At 35.5% G+C, this 15,543-nt stretch overlaps 1 protein-coding gene across 2 annotated transcripts in view; it reads right to left on the bottom strand.

The window, feature by feature from the left end:
• Window positions 1-317: 317 nt before the first annotated feature.
• The window catches only part of BCHE (butyrylcholinesterase), a 66,230-nt gene continuing 51,004 nt past the window's right edge, over window positions 318-15,543 (bottom strand). Inside the window, exons 4-5 of one of the 2 annotated variants that reach the window (XM_080657804.1) lie at window positions 11,757-11,873; window positions 318-441 (exon numbers count right to left, since the gene is read on the bottom strand). In XM_080657804.1, the coding sequence (XP_080513930.1) occupies window positions 416-441; window positions 11,757-11,873 (143 nt within the window). In that variant the 3' untranslated portion in view covers window positions 318-415. Of the gene's footprint in view, window positions 442-3,622; window positions 4,606-11,756; window positions 11,874-15,543 lie in introns of those variants that run through there. The other variant, XM_080657805.1, reaches the window with a different exon arrangement.

The raw sequence follows: 15,543 nt of genomic DNA, 5'->3' as shown, positions 1-15,543 counted from the left end.
GGCTAGGCAGGTCCTTACATCCATTTTATCTGTTCCAACAACCTGGGATATTGACTCATCCTACAATTGACTGAAGTAAACTATAAGTGCCTGTTTTAACATTCCATTATGGAAATGAAAGACTATAAATTGTATTTTCATTTAAAGAGTTCTACTGGCTTTTTTCTTTTTTTGTAAAAGAATCAGTGCTTTAGTTGAGACAGTAGAGTTATGCACCATAGAGCACAGAAGAGCCATTTTGGCCTGGAAATGTTAAGGGCAGGTGTGACCAGTTATCCATAGACACAGAAGAACTTTTGTAAATCTCTTGCCAAATGTATAATTTTGAAAAGCACTGCCTTCATGGGTTAGTTAGCTGCAAAATGCTGCTCCAAGTAGTTGACGGTATTAACACGTTGGATAGAATTATCTCCCATCATTCTTTACGTTGCTGAACAATGCCTGCCAAAAACAACAGTATAGTTTTCAGCTGTCGTTATTGCACTTTTCCCCCCTGAGAATAATGGAATGACAGGTTTGGCTGTCTTTTTCTTATGATTGACTGATTGAATAAATGAATGAATTAATCTACTGGGGAGACATTGGTTTGCAAAACCACACAAACTTCAAGTGTACAACTCAATAAAACATCATCTGCACACTGCATCGTGTGCCCAGCACCCAGGCAAAGTCTCTGTCCATCCTCCTTTCCCCATCGTTTGTCCGCCTCCACCTATCTCTCCTTTTCCCTGGCTATCGCCATACTCTGTCTGTGTCTATGTGTTCATTATGTATACTAGAGGCCTGATGCATGAAAATTCGTGCAAGAGTAGGCCTTCCTTCCCCTGGCTGCTGTCACCAGCTTCCCTCCGGCACCTGGGACCTGGGCTGGCTTCCCTCGGACCGCCTGCAGGCACCCAGGACCTGGGATGGCTTCCCTCCAGCCCCGGCTTCGTCAGGAAGGATGTCCGGAATGACTTCCGGAAGACATCTGGTCTAATTAGCATATTACCCTTTTATTATTATTATAAATATGTCTTTGGTGGCCTTTTTAAAATGACATGTTATTTGTTTTGAATAGGTAGTATATGTACATGTATGTTACAAAGTATAAAAGGCACTAAAAAATAGAACATGTAAAATAAATTCTTAGTTCCAATTTCTATCACAGCCAGCTAGTTCCTTCCTCAGAGTCATTCACTATTACTCTTTCTAATTGCGTTTCCAGAGATAATTATGCACATTGACTTTTTCCAATTAAAAAGCCTTGGATATTTTTCATATCAGCAAGACTTACCTCATTTAACTGCTGTGTGGTATTTCATTTTATGACTAAAGCTTCAATACTATCCTGTTAGTGGACATTTATGTTATTTTTCCAATCTTTCTATAAAGAAATTTTTTATATGGAATATTTATTTATTTTTTTAAAGAAATTTTTTTAAGTCTTGTTGAATTCCTAGACTATGTGACCACTTTTACTCTTTCTTTGCTGAGAAATAGTGCCCCTTTTCAATTCACAGACAAAAAGTTGTATTTAATGTATGCTTTCTTATATTATTTCACCAACTCTTTTTTTTGTCCTCTTATTTCATTTTCACACTTAGCAAGCTGAGTGTATTAGATCTCCTTTCTAAATATTTTATATTCATCTTTTTTTTCTTTTTTACTTTCTTTACTTTTATTTTATTTGCATTTCAATCCTATCATATTTTCACTGTGTTTTCAGCCAGGATGGTTCTCTTTTGTGTTGCTCCTAGAGGAGGCTTCATAGCTGAGATTATTTCTCCCTGCTTACTTTCCCCCCTGTGGTTTACTAACTCATGTCTTTCTGTTACCTACCACATCTTTCTTAAATTCTTATATCTCTGCTTTGAAGTACATATTGGTCATACTGTCTTTTGTTCTAGTATTAAGATTTTTAGATTTAATGGTAATTTATTTGACCACAATTTTTATCTGCTCCATGAAATCAATTTTGCTTTCCTAATGTTGTTTTTGTCCATCCTTTATTTTTCTGTTTTCTTCCTTTTTACTTCAGCACTTTCATGTACATTCTGTGCTGGTTTCTTAATTTCAATCAGTTGAATTCTGAGACCAATAATTTTCAGAAATTTTGTGTGAGGCAGGAATTTTTCTTAAGACATTATTGAATTAGACACGATTTCCTTAGTTTATTCTTGAAGTTAATTATGTTCAACATCCTTTTTTATATTTAATTAGCATTTAAAATCTTTTAGCTTAGTAATCCCCACATGCTCATCTTGACCTTTATCAACCAGGGCTATCTTAAAACAATGAAAAAAAAGAGGCATTGGGTGAATTTAATATGTCTGAGCAACAAGAATTGATTTATCTCAGCAGCACTATGCCTCTTGACTCTTAATTAAACATATCTCCATGAAAAATAAAAGGAGTCTTGCCGAAACCGGTTTGGCTCAGTGGATAGAGCGTCGGCCTGCGGACTGAGGGGTCCCGGGTTCGATTCCAGTCAAGGGCATGTACCTTGGTTGCGGGCACATCCCCAGTGGGAGGTGTGCAGGAGGCAGCTGATCGATGTTTCTCTCTCATCGATGTTTCTAGCTCTCTGTCCCGCTCCTTTCCTCTCTGTAAAATATCAATAAAATATATTTAAAAAAAAAAAAAAAAAGAAAAATAAAAGGAGTCTTTAAATTCTACCAAAGGTATAATTATATAAAGCATGTCAGAGTTTTTGAGCCTATGATAAAAAATAAATAAAATCATTGGTAGAGTGCTATTTAAAATGAAAATGTAGTAAGTGCTGTGTTTCAGTAAAATAATTTTATAGCTCTTGTGACTATTATCTGATGGTGTTGATATACATTTTTATTGTCTTTTTCTATAGAATAATTAATACCAATAGTGTGTTCACCAGTTAATATTACAATATTGAAGTTACTCTTTTTGGGTGATCTATGTCTATGAGATTCTAATGAACAATTTCTGTCACACTGATTTACCTACAGTTTTTTTTTCTTCTTTTTTCAGCATAGGGATATGGTGTCCACAGTTATCACACATAACATCAACCTATATCCCTGTACATTTCCAGGATATTAAAAATCTTTGCCCCTACAGATCAGCAGCATTTGGATTCTACCATTTAAAATAATAATATTTCTAGTACTGAGAAGTGAGTTAGACAAAGAGCAAAACAAACCTCTGAAGGTAAATCCTAGTGCATCCCAGGGTTATGCAAGGTGAAATAAAGTGAAATAAAACAAAGAAATAAAATTTAAAAAGCGAACTGAAATGGGGCATTGCTAAGGCAATTTTATGTCTACCACACCTATCTTGAGAAGAAACTTTTCAGACCCTTTTTGTGACAGGACCTTCCACTCGAATTTCTTCTTGGACTCTACCATATGGAGGATTTGCCCACTAATAGGTTAAAACTGTATTAAATATAATCTGCCTCCTCTTCCTTTACCTGTATCCTAAGGATTAGACCAGGAATTCCCACCTAATTTTGTCTAAATTTATCTCAACATTTCTATCACATAACACTGTATTAGCATAGGGCTCTGGAAAAATAATTAATCTAAAATAAGTGGCTGTATCACAGAATACTTGCTTGAGAAATTGTTAGTGCATAAATAATTAGACATTTTTAGAATATTTATGAATAATAAAATTTTATTTAAAAGATTAAAGGGATTTTTGCATTTATGGAATTATAACAACAAATTACAAAGAGGAAATAAGTTGAAATAAAAACAATATGAGATGCAAAACACAAATTACAAAATTTAATAAAAATAATGGTGGTAATAAAATAATAGATTAGATAGAGAAGGTAAATCTAAGAAGAGGAGCAAACTTTAGAGGGGAAACTTCAGAGTATTTCTAAGGAAAGCAATAAAAAAAACAAAAATAATGTTTTTATTTATTTTTAGAGAGAGAGAGAGAGAGAAGCATCAATGTGAGAGAGAAACATGGATCCATTGTCTCTTGCATGCCCCCCACTGGGGATTGAGACAGCAACCAGGGCATGTGCCCTGATTGATATCAAAATGATGACTTTTGGTTCATGGGACAATGCTCAACCAACACATGCCAGGGCAAGAAAAGTTAAAGTGGGACAGATTCAGGTAGTGGGACCCAAATATGATAGGGCCACAGGAAGTGAGAGTAGAGTGGACCAAGCAAATATAGCAGATATATACCTGAAAACTGTCACAAATTGAATATATACAGTATTTTAACTAGCAGATTAAAAATAGCTTTGAAAACACCTTTAAAAACATAGGAAAAAGTATGTTAGATTAATAATAATTAGATATATCTTGATGAAATTTTATATATATGTTTCCTATGACTGGTATAACACATTAACACAAACTTGATGGCTTAAACAATTCAAATGTATTCTCTTCTGGTTCAAGAGGTGAGAAATTTGAAGTCAATTTCACCGTATCAAAACCAAGGTGTCAGCAGGGCCACCTTTTCTCCATAGGCTCCAGGAAAGAATTAATTTGTTGTATCTTCTACATTCTGGTGGCTGCTGACATTCCTTAGCTTGGGTCTGAATCTCTCCAGTCTCTCTGCCTGGTCACATCACCTTCTTTCTCCTGTTCTGTGTTTCAAATCACCCTCTGCTTCTGTCTTATAAGAATACATATGATTGTATTTAGTGCCCTCCTGGATAATGCAATATTATCTCCTCCTCTCAAGATTTTCAACTTAATCACTTCTGCAAAATTATTTTATGCAATATAAGGTAACATTTACAAGTTTCAGGGATTAGAAAGTAGATGTCTTTCGGAAGGGGAGGGGGGCCATTATTTAGCCTGTGAGTTATATGTATGTATGCATATATGTATAAATTTTACAAGTATCCAAACAGGTATATATGTTATATGCATGAAAACAAAACTCTACTTATTTTTAGACTTTTATTCTAAAAGTAGAAGAAAATATATTTAAATGGTGATATAAATTTAATCAAAAGATTGTCTTAGATATAAAAAAAACTTGCTGTGTGTTTTTTTTCCTAAAGGAAAATTTTGTTGAATTATAGATGGAAGGGAGATGAGTCAAGGTTAGAAACTTAGGAAGAAGTAAGTTGTTGTTGTGGTTTTAAAGATCTGGCAATAGCACCATAGCTTAACAGAGACTTAACATCAAATCAAGTCTCAGTGCTGGAGTGCTGGCTCTGCTCAGTCCAGATTTACACCCAATCTCTAGGTAATCTCCTTCAGTCCAATGGCTTTATATAACATCTTGATGTTGGATACAACCTAATTTATATCTCTAATCTAGACATCTTCCTTCAACTCACCTCTTATTTAAGAACGTGTTTTTTCTATCTCTTTCTTAGATATCTAATAGGTATCTGAAAGTTAACACACCCTCAACCAAGCTTTTGTTTCTCTATTTAGACCTGCTGGACATACAACTTTCCTTGCCTCAGAATATGATAAATCTATTCAACCAGTTATTTAGGTAGAAAATCTTGTTTACTCCTCTAAATTTGCATTTTTGAATGAACACATTAAAATAAAAAAATAAAAAGTAAATGAAACTTTATCTCAGTATATTCTGAGACACATTTTGAAATATGTATGTTATGTAAGCATATGTATTTTTGTAGTAGATAAAAATTCATATATGTATATGATTAAAAAGTTATCTTTGGTCAGTATGACTACAATTTTTTCTTTTTTATATTTTCTAAGATTTTTAAATGAAGTTACTTTTAAAAAATGTTAATGTACTATTGACATTTTTATGGATAAATAAGACAGAAAAAGAGATGATAGTTAATTAAGATATAGACATGCAACCAACACATTGTTTTGAAGATGGAGGGCCACAGGTACCTGTCCTCTTATATGGTACAAGTAGTTCTCCTCTAAAGCTGCTTTTAAAATCTGATGAGTAGGAATGCCTTATATGGGAAAATGTCCCAAACTATTACCATTGAATTTCTTAGGATGGGATCTATGGGATCCAATCAAATGTACTAAAATTGATGGACATTAAGACATAATTTAAAATTCTCTTATTTCAAGAAATAGTGACAGTTAAAGTAAAGGTTGAAAGATGATCATAAGACATCATAGAAATGTTAGAATGTTTTCCAGGTACTGAACAATGTATATGAAATGTAATTCCATATAGCAGTGCTAGAGAGTGATCAAGAAGCTTAGGTCTTCTGGAATTTAACACAATCTTTGGTAGCCTTAAATCTACTCTAAGAGAAATGAATAGCTGCCACTCTAACTGGCTTTAATGCCAGGTGGATTGAGAGAGAGAGGACATGGTATTTACTCTCTGTCTTTGAAATCTTCAGAAATCTAAAAAGATAGAAGGAATAGTGTTCTGTTACAATTCTCACTTCATATTTTGCACATGACTTCAAAGAGACAACTCCAAGGGAGATTATTAAAGTTTTATCTTTCATGGTTATGTGAAAATGTTAATTCACTTACCAAAGAGAATATTATACACACATTTGGTTTAAAATTGAAATGCCATAGCAGATGTTAGCATTTGTTTTTCACTCACTTATTACCTTGCACAAAGATAGTAACTTCAAAATTAGCATATTACAACATTGTAAAACAAAGATAGCACATTTCAACTAAAGAAAACCAGGAAAATATCTTTAAGAACAGTGGGAGAGGAAGAGTCCTCATGGACAAAAATGTTATTTTGTGCCTGGGGCTATAGACTAAAGACATTTGATGTGGTGAAAACCAAGTTTTGTCCCTTCCAAAACTCATATATTTCTGGGAATCATATTTTCTAAGGTCTGTTCCCAAAGGTCTTAACAGTATAATGAAAATTTGCATTACAGATATAAATGCAATTCTTTATATCACCAGTCTCTTTTAGACCACAGCATATGGATCTGTGGCTATTTCTTTGCATTAAAGAAACAGAAAAAGAAAGAAGAGAGGAGAGGAGAGAAAAAGGAAAAGAAAAGGAATGTTATGTGCAAAATGAATTGGTCCATAACCATCTATCAGGAAAACAATATCACCATGAAAACTTAAATTTCAATTAGAAAAGAAGAAGAAAATATTCTGGAATATGCAGATTATTCTCCACCTAAGGTCTAAAATATATTAGAGAAAAACTACCAAAAAGTTAGTAAAAATTCAACACCTCCTAAATTCAAGTTCTGCCATTCTCTTCATTAAGTTGTTAAGAGAATTACTGTACCTGAAGGATATCTGTGATAAGAAAAATATTTGTATTTTTTTGACATGGCAATAGAAAGTTGATAGAAATGTGTTTGAGTCCTGGGCACTTTAAGAAATCTTAGAGGTTGGTTTAGGCTGTTAAAGTAAAAATTGCAGTGAATAAAGTCAACAGGCAGGAGACATTTTGTGCAAGATTACTACAATGGAGGATAGAAATTGAACTCCTCTGAAATAAAAGCTGAGGTGAGCTAGTGGAGAAGTACTGAAAGACATTGGGGAAGGGTTGACTAATAAATTGTACTGAACACATTGAGTTATTGAAATGGCAAATGTTTTTCTCTATGATGAGGCCATATGTGTTTGGTAATTGGCTCCCATCTAAGTCAGGATCCTATCTGCCCAAGAGACTGGCCAATGAAGACACTATCTTTTTTAATATTTAAATTCAAAGCAATCATTTCTAGGTCTTTGTGAAAGACATTTCCTGTGTAATAAATCTGGCAAGAGAATGGGAGATTTACAGATATTTCAAGGGCCAGAGAAAGAATTAACGTTTGTAAGATTTCTAAAGTTAATACTCTAAGAAATGGGAGGTCAGAGGCCTATAGTCAGGAAGACTTCTGTCCAAAGTTTTGTCATGCTATGGGAAGTATCTATACTAATAAAAGGGTAATATGCTAATTAGACTGGGAGACCTTCCGGATGTCCTTCTGGACAAAGCCATGGTGGCGGGGCCAAGGCAGAGGTGGTTAGGGGCGATTAGGCTGGCAGTTGGGGGCAATCAGGCTAGCAGGGGAGGGCAGTTGGAGGCGAGCAGGCCAAGAGGCGCAGCAGTTGGGGATGAGCAGGCAGGCAGGGGAGGCAGTTAGGGTGATCAGGCTGGCAGGGGGGGCAGTTGGGGGCAAGCAGGCCAGCGGGGGGGGGGGGGGGCGCAGTTAAGGGTGAGCAGGCTGGCAGGGGGCAGTTGGGGGTGAGCAGGCCAGTGGGGGGGCAGTTGGGGGCGACCAGGCTGGCAGGAGGGCAGGTGGGGGTGATCAGGTCAGCAGGAGGGCCAGGTGGGAGTGAGCAGGCTAGCAGGGGGGGCTGTTGGGGATGAGCAGGCTAGCAGCGTCAGTTGGGGACAAGCAGGTTGGCGGGGTTGCATTTGGGGGCTATCATGCCAGAAGCAGAGTGGTTAGGGTTGATTAGACAGGCAGGCTGGTGAGTGGTTAGGAGCCAGTAGTCCCAGATTGTGATCCCTGTGGGATCCAGCCTAAATCGGCAGTCAGATATTCCCTGAGAGGTCCCAGATTGGATAGGGTGCAGGCCAGGATGAGGGACATCACCCTGTGCATAAATTTTGTGCACCAGGCCACTAGATAAGTTATGTTAGCCATGGCAATGACTTTGAATTTGTATTCCAGGTTGAATTAGCTATACCATTAATATTTATCTGGTGGTTTTTTTTCTTTCCTCTTTGATTAAAATTGAGAGTAGCTATTCTAGATAGATAACACATAGATAGATGAATGGATAGATGATAGATTATATTCTTGGCATATTCATTTCAAGGATTTTAGAATTCTTAACAATATTATATATATTTTTATAATTTATTATCCTGAGACTAGAAACCTCATAATTTGATTGACAATAATCCTCACTCAGTTACTAACAATATAATCGGTTTATTATTTCTCTCTTTAATTAATTTGTAAATAAATTTTTTCCAATTATAGCAGCACATGCCAATGACATATCAAAATGACTGTGTATTTTATATCACAAATGGCTCTAAAATGACTAATAACAATTTAATATTATTTTAGTAATTATATATTTATATACAATAAACATATATTTATATTAATATCTACATTTATAAAATATATGTATATCTTAGTTTTTTATAGGAAAGACACTTTATTTTTGTTTGTTTTTTAAACTGCTTTATTGAGATATACTTGACATTTAAAATGTTCAATTTGATAAGATTGACATATATATACATTTGTAAAATCATCATCACAATCAAAATAGTTTCCCACTATATCTTTGTAATCCATTACTCCTAACCCCCATATGTTTTACAGATATATAAGTCATATAGATATATATTTTTAAAAAATTTAAATCACTTTATTTAGGTACAGTGACATACAAAAAGCTATAGATATTTAAGGTATACAACTTGATGAGTTTGGATTACCTTAGTTTTTAATACTTGAATAGATGGCCATTATATGACTACTAGAGGCCCGGTGCATAAAATTTGTCCACCGGTAGGGACCCTAGGCCTGGACGGTATTCAGGCTGCCAGTCTGGCCTCCCTTCCCTGGCTGCCGGCTACCAGCTGCCTGCTGGGCCTTCCTTCATTCTGCGCCTTCCCCTGGTGGTCAGTGCACACTATAGTGAACTCCGGGTCTCCTGGTTGAACTCCCAAGGGGATACTTTGCATATTAGCCATATATATATATATATACACATACACATACTCCTATATGTAAAAATGCATGTATTTGCATCTCTTTGTGTGCATGTCTGGGTGTATATGTTTAATTGTGGTGGTCTTTGTTTTATTCTTTGATAGTCTGAAGGTTCCACCAAGATTGTATTGGTAAACAGCACTATTAATTTACCTTTAAATACATTTAGTCAAAAAACCTGCATTTCCTATTTTTCTTACCATTCTAATTTTGAAACAAACTATAAAGAGAACACACAGGTACAACAGAAAAATTTATTAACTGTTGAGTTTGTCATCCTTTTCAGAAATCTTGGGAAGGTTCCAATTATTAGAATATTTTGCTAAAATGCCACAGCAGTAATTACATTAAGATTTATCTGTGGAATTTAATTTCTGGGCCAGAAATTAATTACTTTGCCTTTAAAATGATACCTTTCATATATCAGAGTATTCCACATCAAAAGGAGACTCAAGTGATTCTGAAAAATATAGTAGATCCTGAAAGAATGCCCCCTGAAATCAGGAAGGTATAGGATGGAAGGCCTGATAATTCACCTATCATTTGTTTGCTTTTTTTCTTCACTTCAGGATGAGGGAAGAACCATAAACAACAACCAAATAAGTCTGTTTATAGCAGTACTGAAGTGATATCAAAACTGACTTGGCTTCCACTGTAAATTTCTAACAGCTAACGCTGATAAAGTACCATGAACTCTGAGTGAGCATGGCAGACACACACTAGCTCTAACCATGGATACACTTAGGAAAAATGAACAATGGAATATGCTTTAACCAATAGTATGCAGACCTGTAGGCTCACTTTGTCCTACCTTGAGTGCTACTTTTCAATTCTTTTTGTTTGTTTGCTTTAAGGCATTTTGTTGATTTTTAGAGAGGGAAGAAGGGGGAGAGAGAGAAAAACATCAGTGTGAAATGAAAGTGAAACATCCATGGACTGCCTCCTACATGCCCCCCAGAGGATCAAGCCAGAAACCTGGACATGTGCCCTGACCGGGAATCAAACCAGGAACCTCATGGTGCACAGGATGTTGCCCAGCAACTGAGCCACACCCAGCCAGGGCTAGTTTCCAATTCTTAATTAACATAATCAACAAGTTCTACTGTTTTCTGAAACTTCTCCCTTCCAACTCATCCCCTTTAGTGAATTACAGTAAATTTATTCACTAGATATGGTCCTTTGCCATGCAAGTTAGTACATGTGGCTTTGTAATTTTTAAGTTATAAAAATAATACAATTTGGCTGTTGAAAGTAGAAATACTTCTTTTTTTCCAATTGAACAATTTTCCTATGAAAAATGAACCATTTTTACTAATATTTCTGGGTCCAGCCAAAAATTCTATCCCAGATGATACATGATTTCTGACTGCAGACTTCTGCTCATCTACATTTTTTTGGGGAATTATAGGAAGAGTGATTTATACACATACATGTTTGGGGAGGTGTAAAGGAGTGGGGAGTTTCAAAAGGGCAAGAGTTAAAAGAATAAATAATATAATTTGAGGATTCTAAGAATATATATTACTAAAAATATAAAACAGACATGTACTGCTTTCTTCTTTATCTCTTAGTAGCAACATTTTATTTCTATCCAAGAGACCAAGCCTCTTATTTTAGACTCCCTCCTGCTTTATGTTAAAAACAAAGTGATAGTTATTTTCTGTTTCATTTTGTAACTCAGATTGACATTAAATTCATAAATTATTTAGGGGAAACAGTATTGTAAATTATAGTACCCAGTGTTTCAAGACCTCATTCATTCTAAAAAGGTAATACCCTTTTATGAGTGGTAAGGGGAAAAAATGCAACTCAAAATAGGATACAGATACTTTTTAGAAAATAAATGGTAAAGTTTTTTGGAAAAAAAAAGTTTGAAGCCACAAATCATTTAAATATGCATATAAGTAATTGTCACACTTTATAGTGTGAGATTTAATTAAACAAGTTCTAGCCTTTTGGGTTTTGGAATGCTAGGTACAATGCTAAGTGATAGATGTGAGAAATCGATATTATCCTTCTGGCATTTTTGTTCAGCTATATAATAGCTTCTTACTAGGTGTGTAAGAGAGCTACTCGTATTTTTGCCTTGATTTACAGGAAAATGAACATTCTACAAAGGGTAAATCTATTAATTAGAGACCTGCACAGCTTTCTTTCTTGCTAGTGTAATCATTAAATTGATTTTTCCAGTCCATCATGTAATTGTTCCAGCGATGGAATCCTGCTTTCCATTCTTGTTCTGCTTCATCAATATTTCCTGTAAAACAGGGAATAAATTGAATTAATGTAAATTTTATCTCTCTTTCTATTAATTGAAAAATAATTTTGATTGCAGATGCCATTTTTTCCAAATACACTGTACAGCAATATTTTTATTCTTTATTATTTACAAGAATCTCGATGCACGAAGATTCGTGCTGGAATGGGCCTTCCTTTCCCTGGCTGCCGGCACTGCCTTTCTGCTCCGGCCTGGAGCTGCCTCTTTCCCCATGGCCCGCCTTTCCACGCTGCCTAGAGGCCCTGAGTGGCTGGGGCGGTGTGGAACGCCTGCATCATCACCATAGCGATGACACAAGCGTCCCACCCTGCCCCTAGTCTCTCAGTTCCTGAGTATGCAAATTAACCCGCCATCGTTGTTGGGTTAATTTGCATACTCACTCCTGATTGGCTGGTGGGTGTTGTGAATGTATGGTCAATTTACATCTTTCTCTTTTATTAGTGTAGATTATCAACTTTTCTTACTTCCCAAATAACTTTATTAAATTGTTATATATTATATAAAAATGCAAGTAATACATTTGTTTAAAACATATACAAAATACAAATATTTATAATACATAAAATGCAAAATTGAGTTTATATATTATATGCCAAATTATAATATATATACATATATATATTTGTTTTTGTTTCAAAAAAGATAAAGATAATATTCTTTTCTTTTTTTTTTTAAAGTGCTAGAATACTCCTCTAGTGCTCATTTTGTTTTTAAATATATTTTATTGATATTTTACAGAGAGGAAGGGAGAGGGATAGAGAGCTAGAAACATCGATGAGAGAGAAACATCCATCAGCTGCCTCCTGCACACCTCCCACTGGGGATGTGCCCGCAACCAAGGTACATGCCTCTGACCGGAATCGAACCCGGGACCCTTCAGTCCACAGGCCGATGCTCTATCCACTGAGCCAAACCGGTTTCGGCAATATTCTTTTCTTGAGTCTCCTACTCATAACAAAATTTTTATTTAATGCATCTTACTTACATATGTAATTATACTTCAGGATATTATTTTTGATGAAAGTGTTTATATTACAACTAGAGGTCTGGTGCACGAAATTCGTACATGGGGGAGGTGGATGTCCCTCAGCCCAGCCTGCACCCTCTCCAATCTGGGACCCCCTGAGGGATGTCCAACCACCCGTTTAGGCCCGATCCCACTGGGATTGGGCCTAAATGGGCGGTCGGACATACCTCTCACAATCCTGGACTGCTGGCTCCCAACTGCCCTCCCCTTCAGGCCTCGTCCCCCCAACTGCCCTCCCCTGCTGGCCTGGTTCCCCCAACTGCCCTCTCCTGCTGGCCTGGTCTCCCCCAACTGCCCTCCCCTGCTGGCCTGGTCCACCACAACTGCCCTCCTCTGCTGGCCTGGTCACCCCTGACTGCCCTCCCTGCTGACCTGATTGACCACAACTGCCCTCCCCTGCTGACCTGATTGACCACAACTGTCCTCCCCTGCAGGCCTGATCCCCCCAACTGCCCTCCCCTGCAGGCCTCAATCCCCTCAACTGTCCTTCACTGCAGGCTTGGTCCCCCTCCAACTGCCCTCCCTGCTTGCCTGATCACCCACAACTGCTCTCCTCTGCAGGCCTGGGTCCCCCCCAACTGCCCTCCCTTGCTGGCCTGGTCACCCCTAACTTCCCACAACTGCCCTCCCCTGCAGGCCATCTTGTGGTGGCTATCTTGTGTCCGAATGGGGGCAGCCATCTTTGACCACATGGGGGCAACCATCTTGTGTCTTGGAGTGACGGTCAATTTGCATATTACTCTTTCATTTGATATGATAATTATACCATATAGATAACTTTGCAATTGGCATTCTATATAGATTTTGCACTCCTTCTATATCAATTATTTTAATTCCAAACAATTCTTCATCATTGAAAGCAGTTTATTAAAACTACTATAGGAAAGCAGTTTATTAATTGCTTTGCAAATGAGAAAGACAACTAAGATAATTTATGCTTTCTAGTAATTTGCAAATTGCATGTATGTGTCATGAAAGAGGGGTATTTAAGTAAAAAATGTGAGGCAATGAACCAAATTGGTCTTTCTATGTACTACAAGAACCTTGAAATCTTGATTTATTTGAAAGTGTATTACATTAAAAAATAAAGTTTATGAACAATAGAAACTCTTAAATTACAAACTTTTAAAATCATATATTGATTATCCTAATATAAATAGGTATGATAAGTCTAGAAGATGTTTTAAATCATTTAAATTTATAAGTATTATGTACATTTGTAGTTCTCTTATTGTTTTAAATTTCTAGTATGCCTAGTTGGTCATTGACTTAAAAACAAAATTTTAAGTTATTTACATTTTCCTAAAAGTAATAACTTAGAATTGTTAAAATATATAATTGTCAAGTAGAAATTTAAAATCACAATGATAACCTTGTAAGATTTTAATTTAGAAAAGACAGTTCATGTGATCTCATACTATTTTATAATACACATGGAAAAGTGTCTTCCTTTTATTCATGCTATTAAAAATGGAGCACATTCAATGATTCATTTTTAGTTTATATAAATATCAAAATATTTAAAACATTTTTCAGACATCAAGATATTCTCTGGAATTTAGAATATATCTAGGTTTGAAATGTTCATACTGCTTGGAAAATGGACAAATATTTGAGAATTTTTATTAAAAAGTCTCATTTTATGTAAAAATGACTTTTAAAGGTCAATGGCTATCATTTCTTTGTGAATAATATAAGTTTTTTAGAGTCAAAAGCATTAAAGTTGGAAGAAAGATATTAAATATCGTAAACAAATTATAATTCCTATGTTATTTTTATAACTAATGTTTTAAATATTACTTATATGAAATAAGGACCCTATAGTTCAGAAAAAACAAAATTTTTGATATAACAAATATATTATTGGTAATTTCGCATTTAGAACATAAATGCTAATACTTAGAGAAAATGTCCTAGCTATGATTTTCCTTTCTTGTTGTTGGAATAATTCCAAATCTATTGATTCATGTACATGCAAGTTTATTTCCTTATATGGCAAAATAAAACATCTATACAATTTAGTGTATTGAAATACTTAACTTTATATTGTACAATTGCTCTGTAAACCCAACTACATTTTTCACTTAGATGTACTGAACATTGATTGAGACACTAAATTATAAAACATTTATTTTTAACAGAATCCAGGTGAACTGAATGCATCACAATAAGAAAATAATAAAACATTCTGAGTCCCATGACATGAATGAAAACCAAAATTAGCTTTTTCTCTTCCTCCTCCTTCTCCTCAAAAAGGGGAAATTCTATTTAAACATCTATAGATTTACCATCTGTGAGATGCTGATAACAAGGTACCATGGTGTTAAATAAAGAAAGGAACACCAGTATAGGCTTTGTAGTGACATGGATTGAAATCCCATCCTGACCACTTATCAGTGGCAGAAAAATTAATCACTTTTCAAATAAGTTTTCCCCTATTTTTCAGTGTTACTGTGAAGAATAAATGAGATGGTGTATACATTATGAAATCAAACTCTATACACCTATTAGGAGTTACACTAATGAATTTAATGCCCTTGTTACAAAAATGTATTCCTAACTTTGGTCTTTAGTGAATCTATGTACAGCTCGATCAATACCAGTAGTTCATAAACACATTGG

Source organism: Plecotus auritus (genome assembly GCF_963455305.1).
Source record: "Plecotus auritus genome assembly, chromosome: 2".
In the NCBI taxonomy this organism is placed as follows: Eukaryota; Metazoa; Chordata; class Mammalia; order Chiroptera; family Vespertilionidae; genus Plecotus; species Plecotus auritus.
This window is presented reverse-complemented; position numbering and strand designations above follow the sequence as displayed.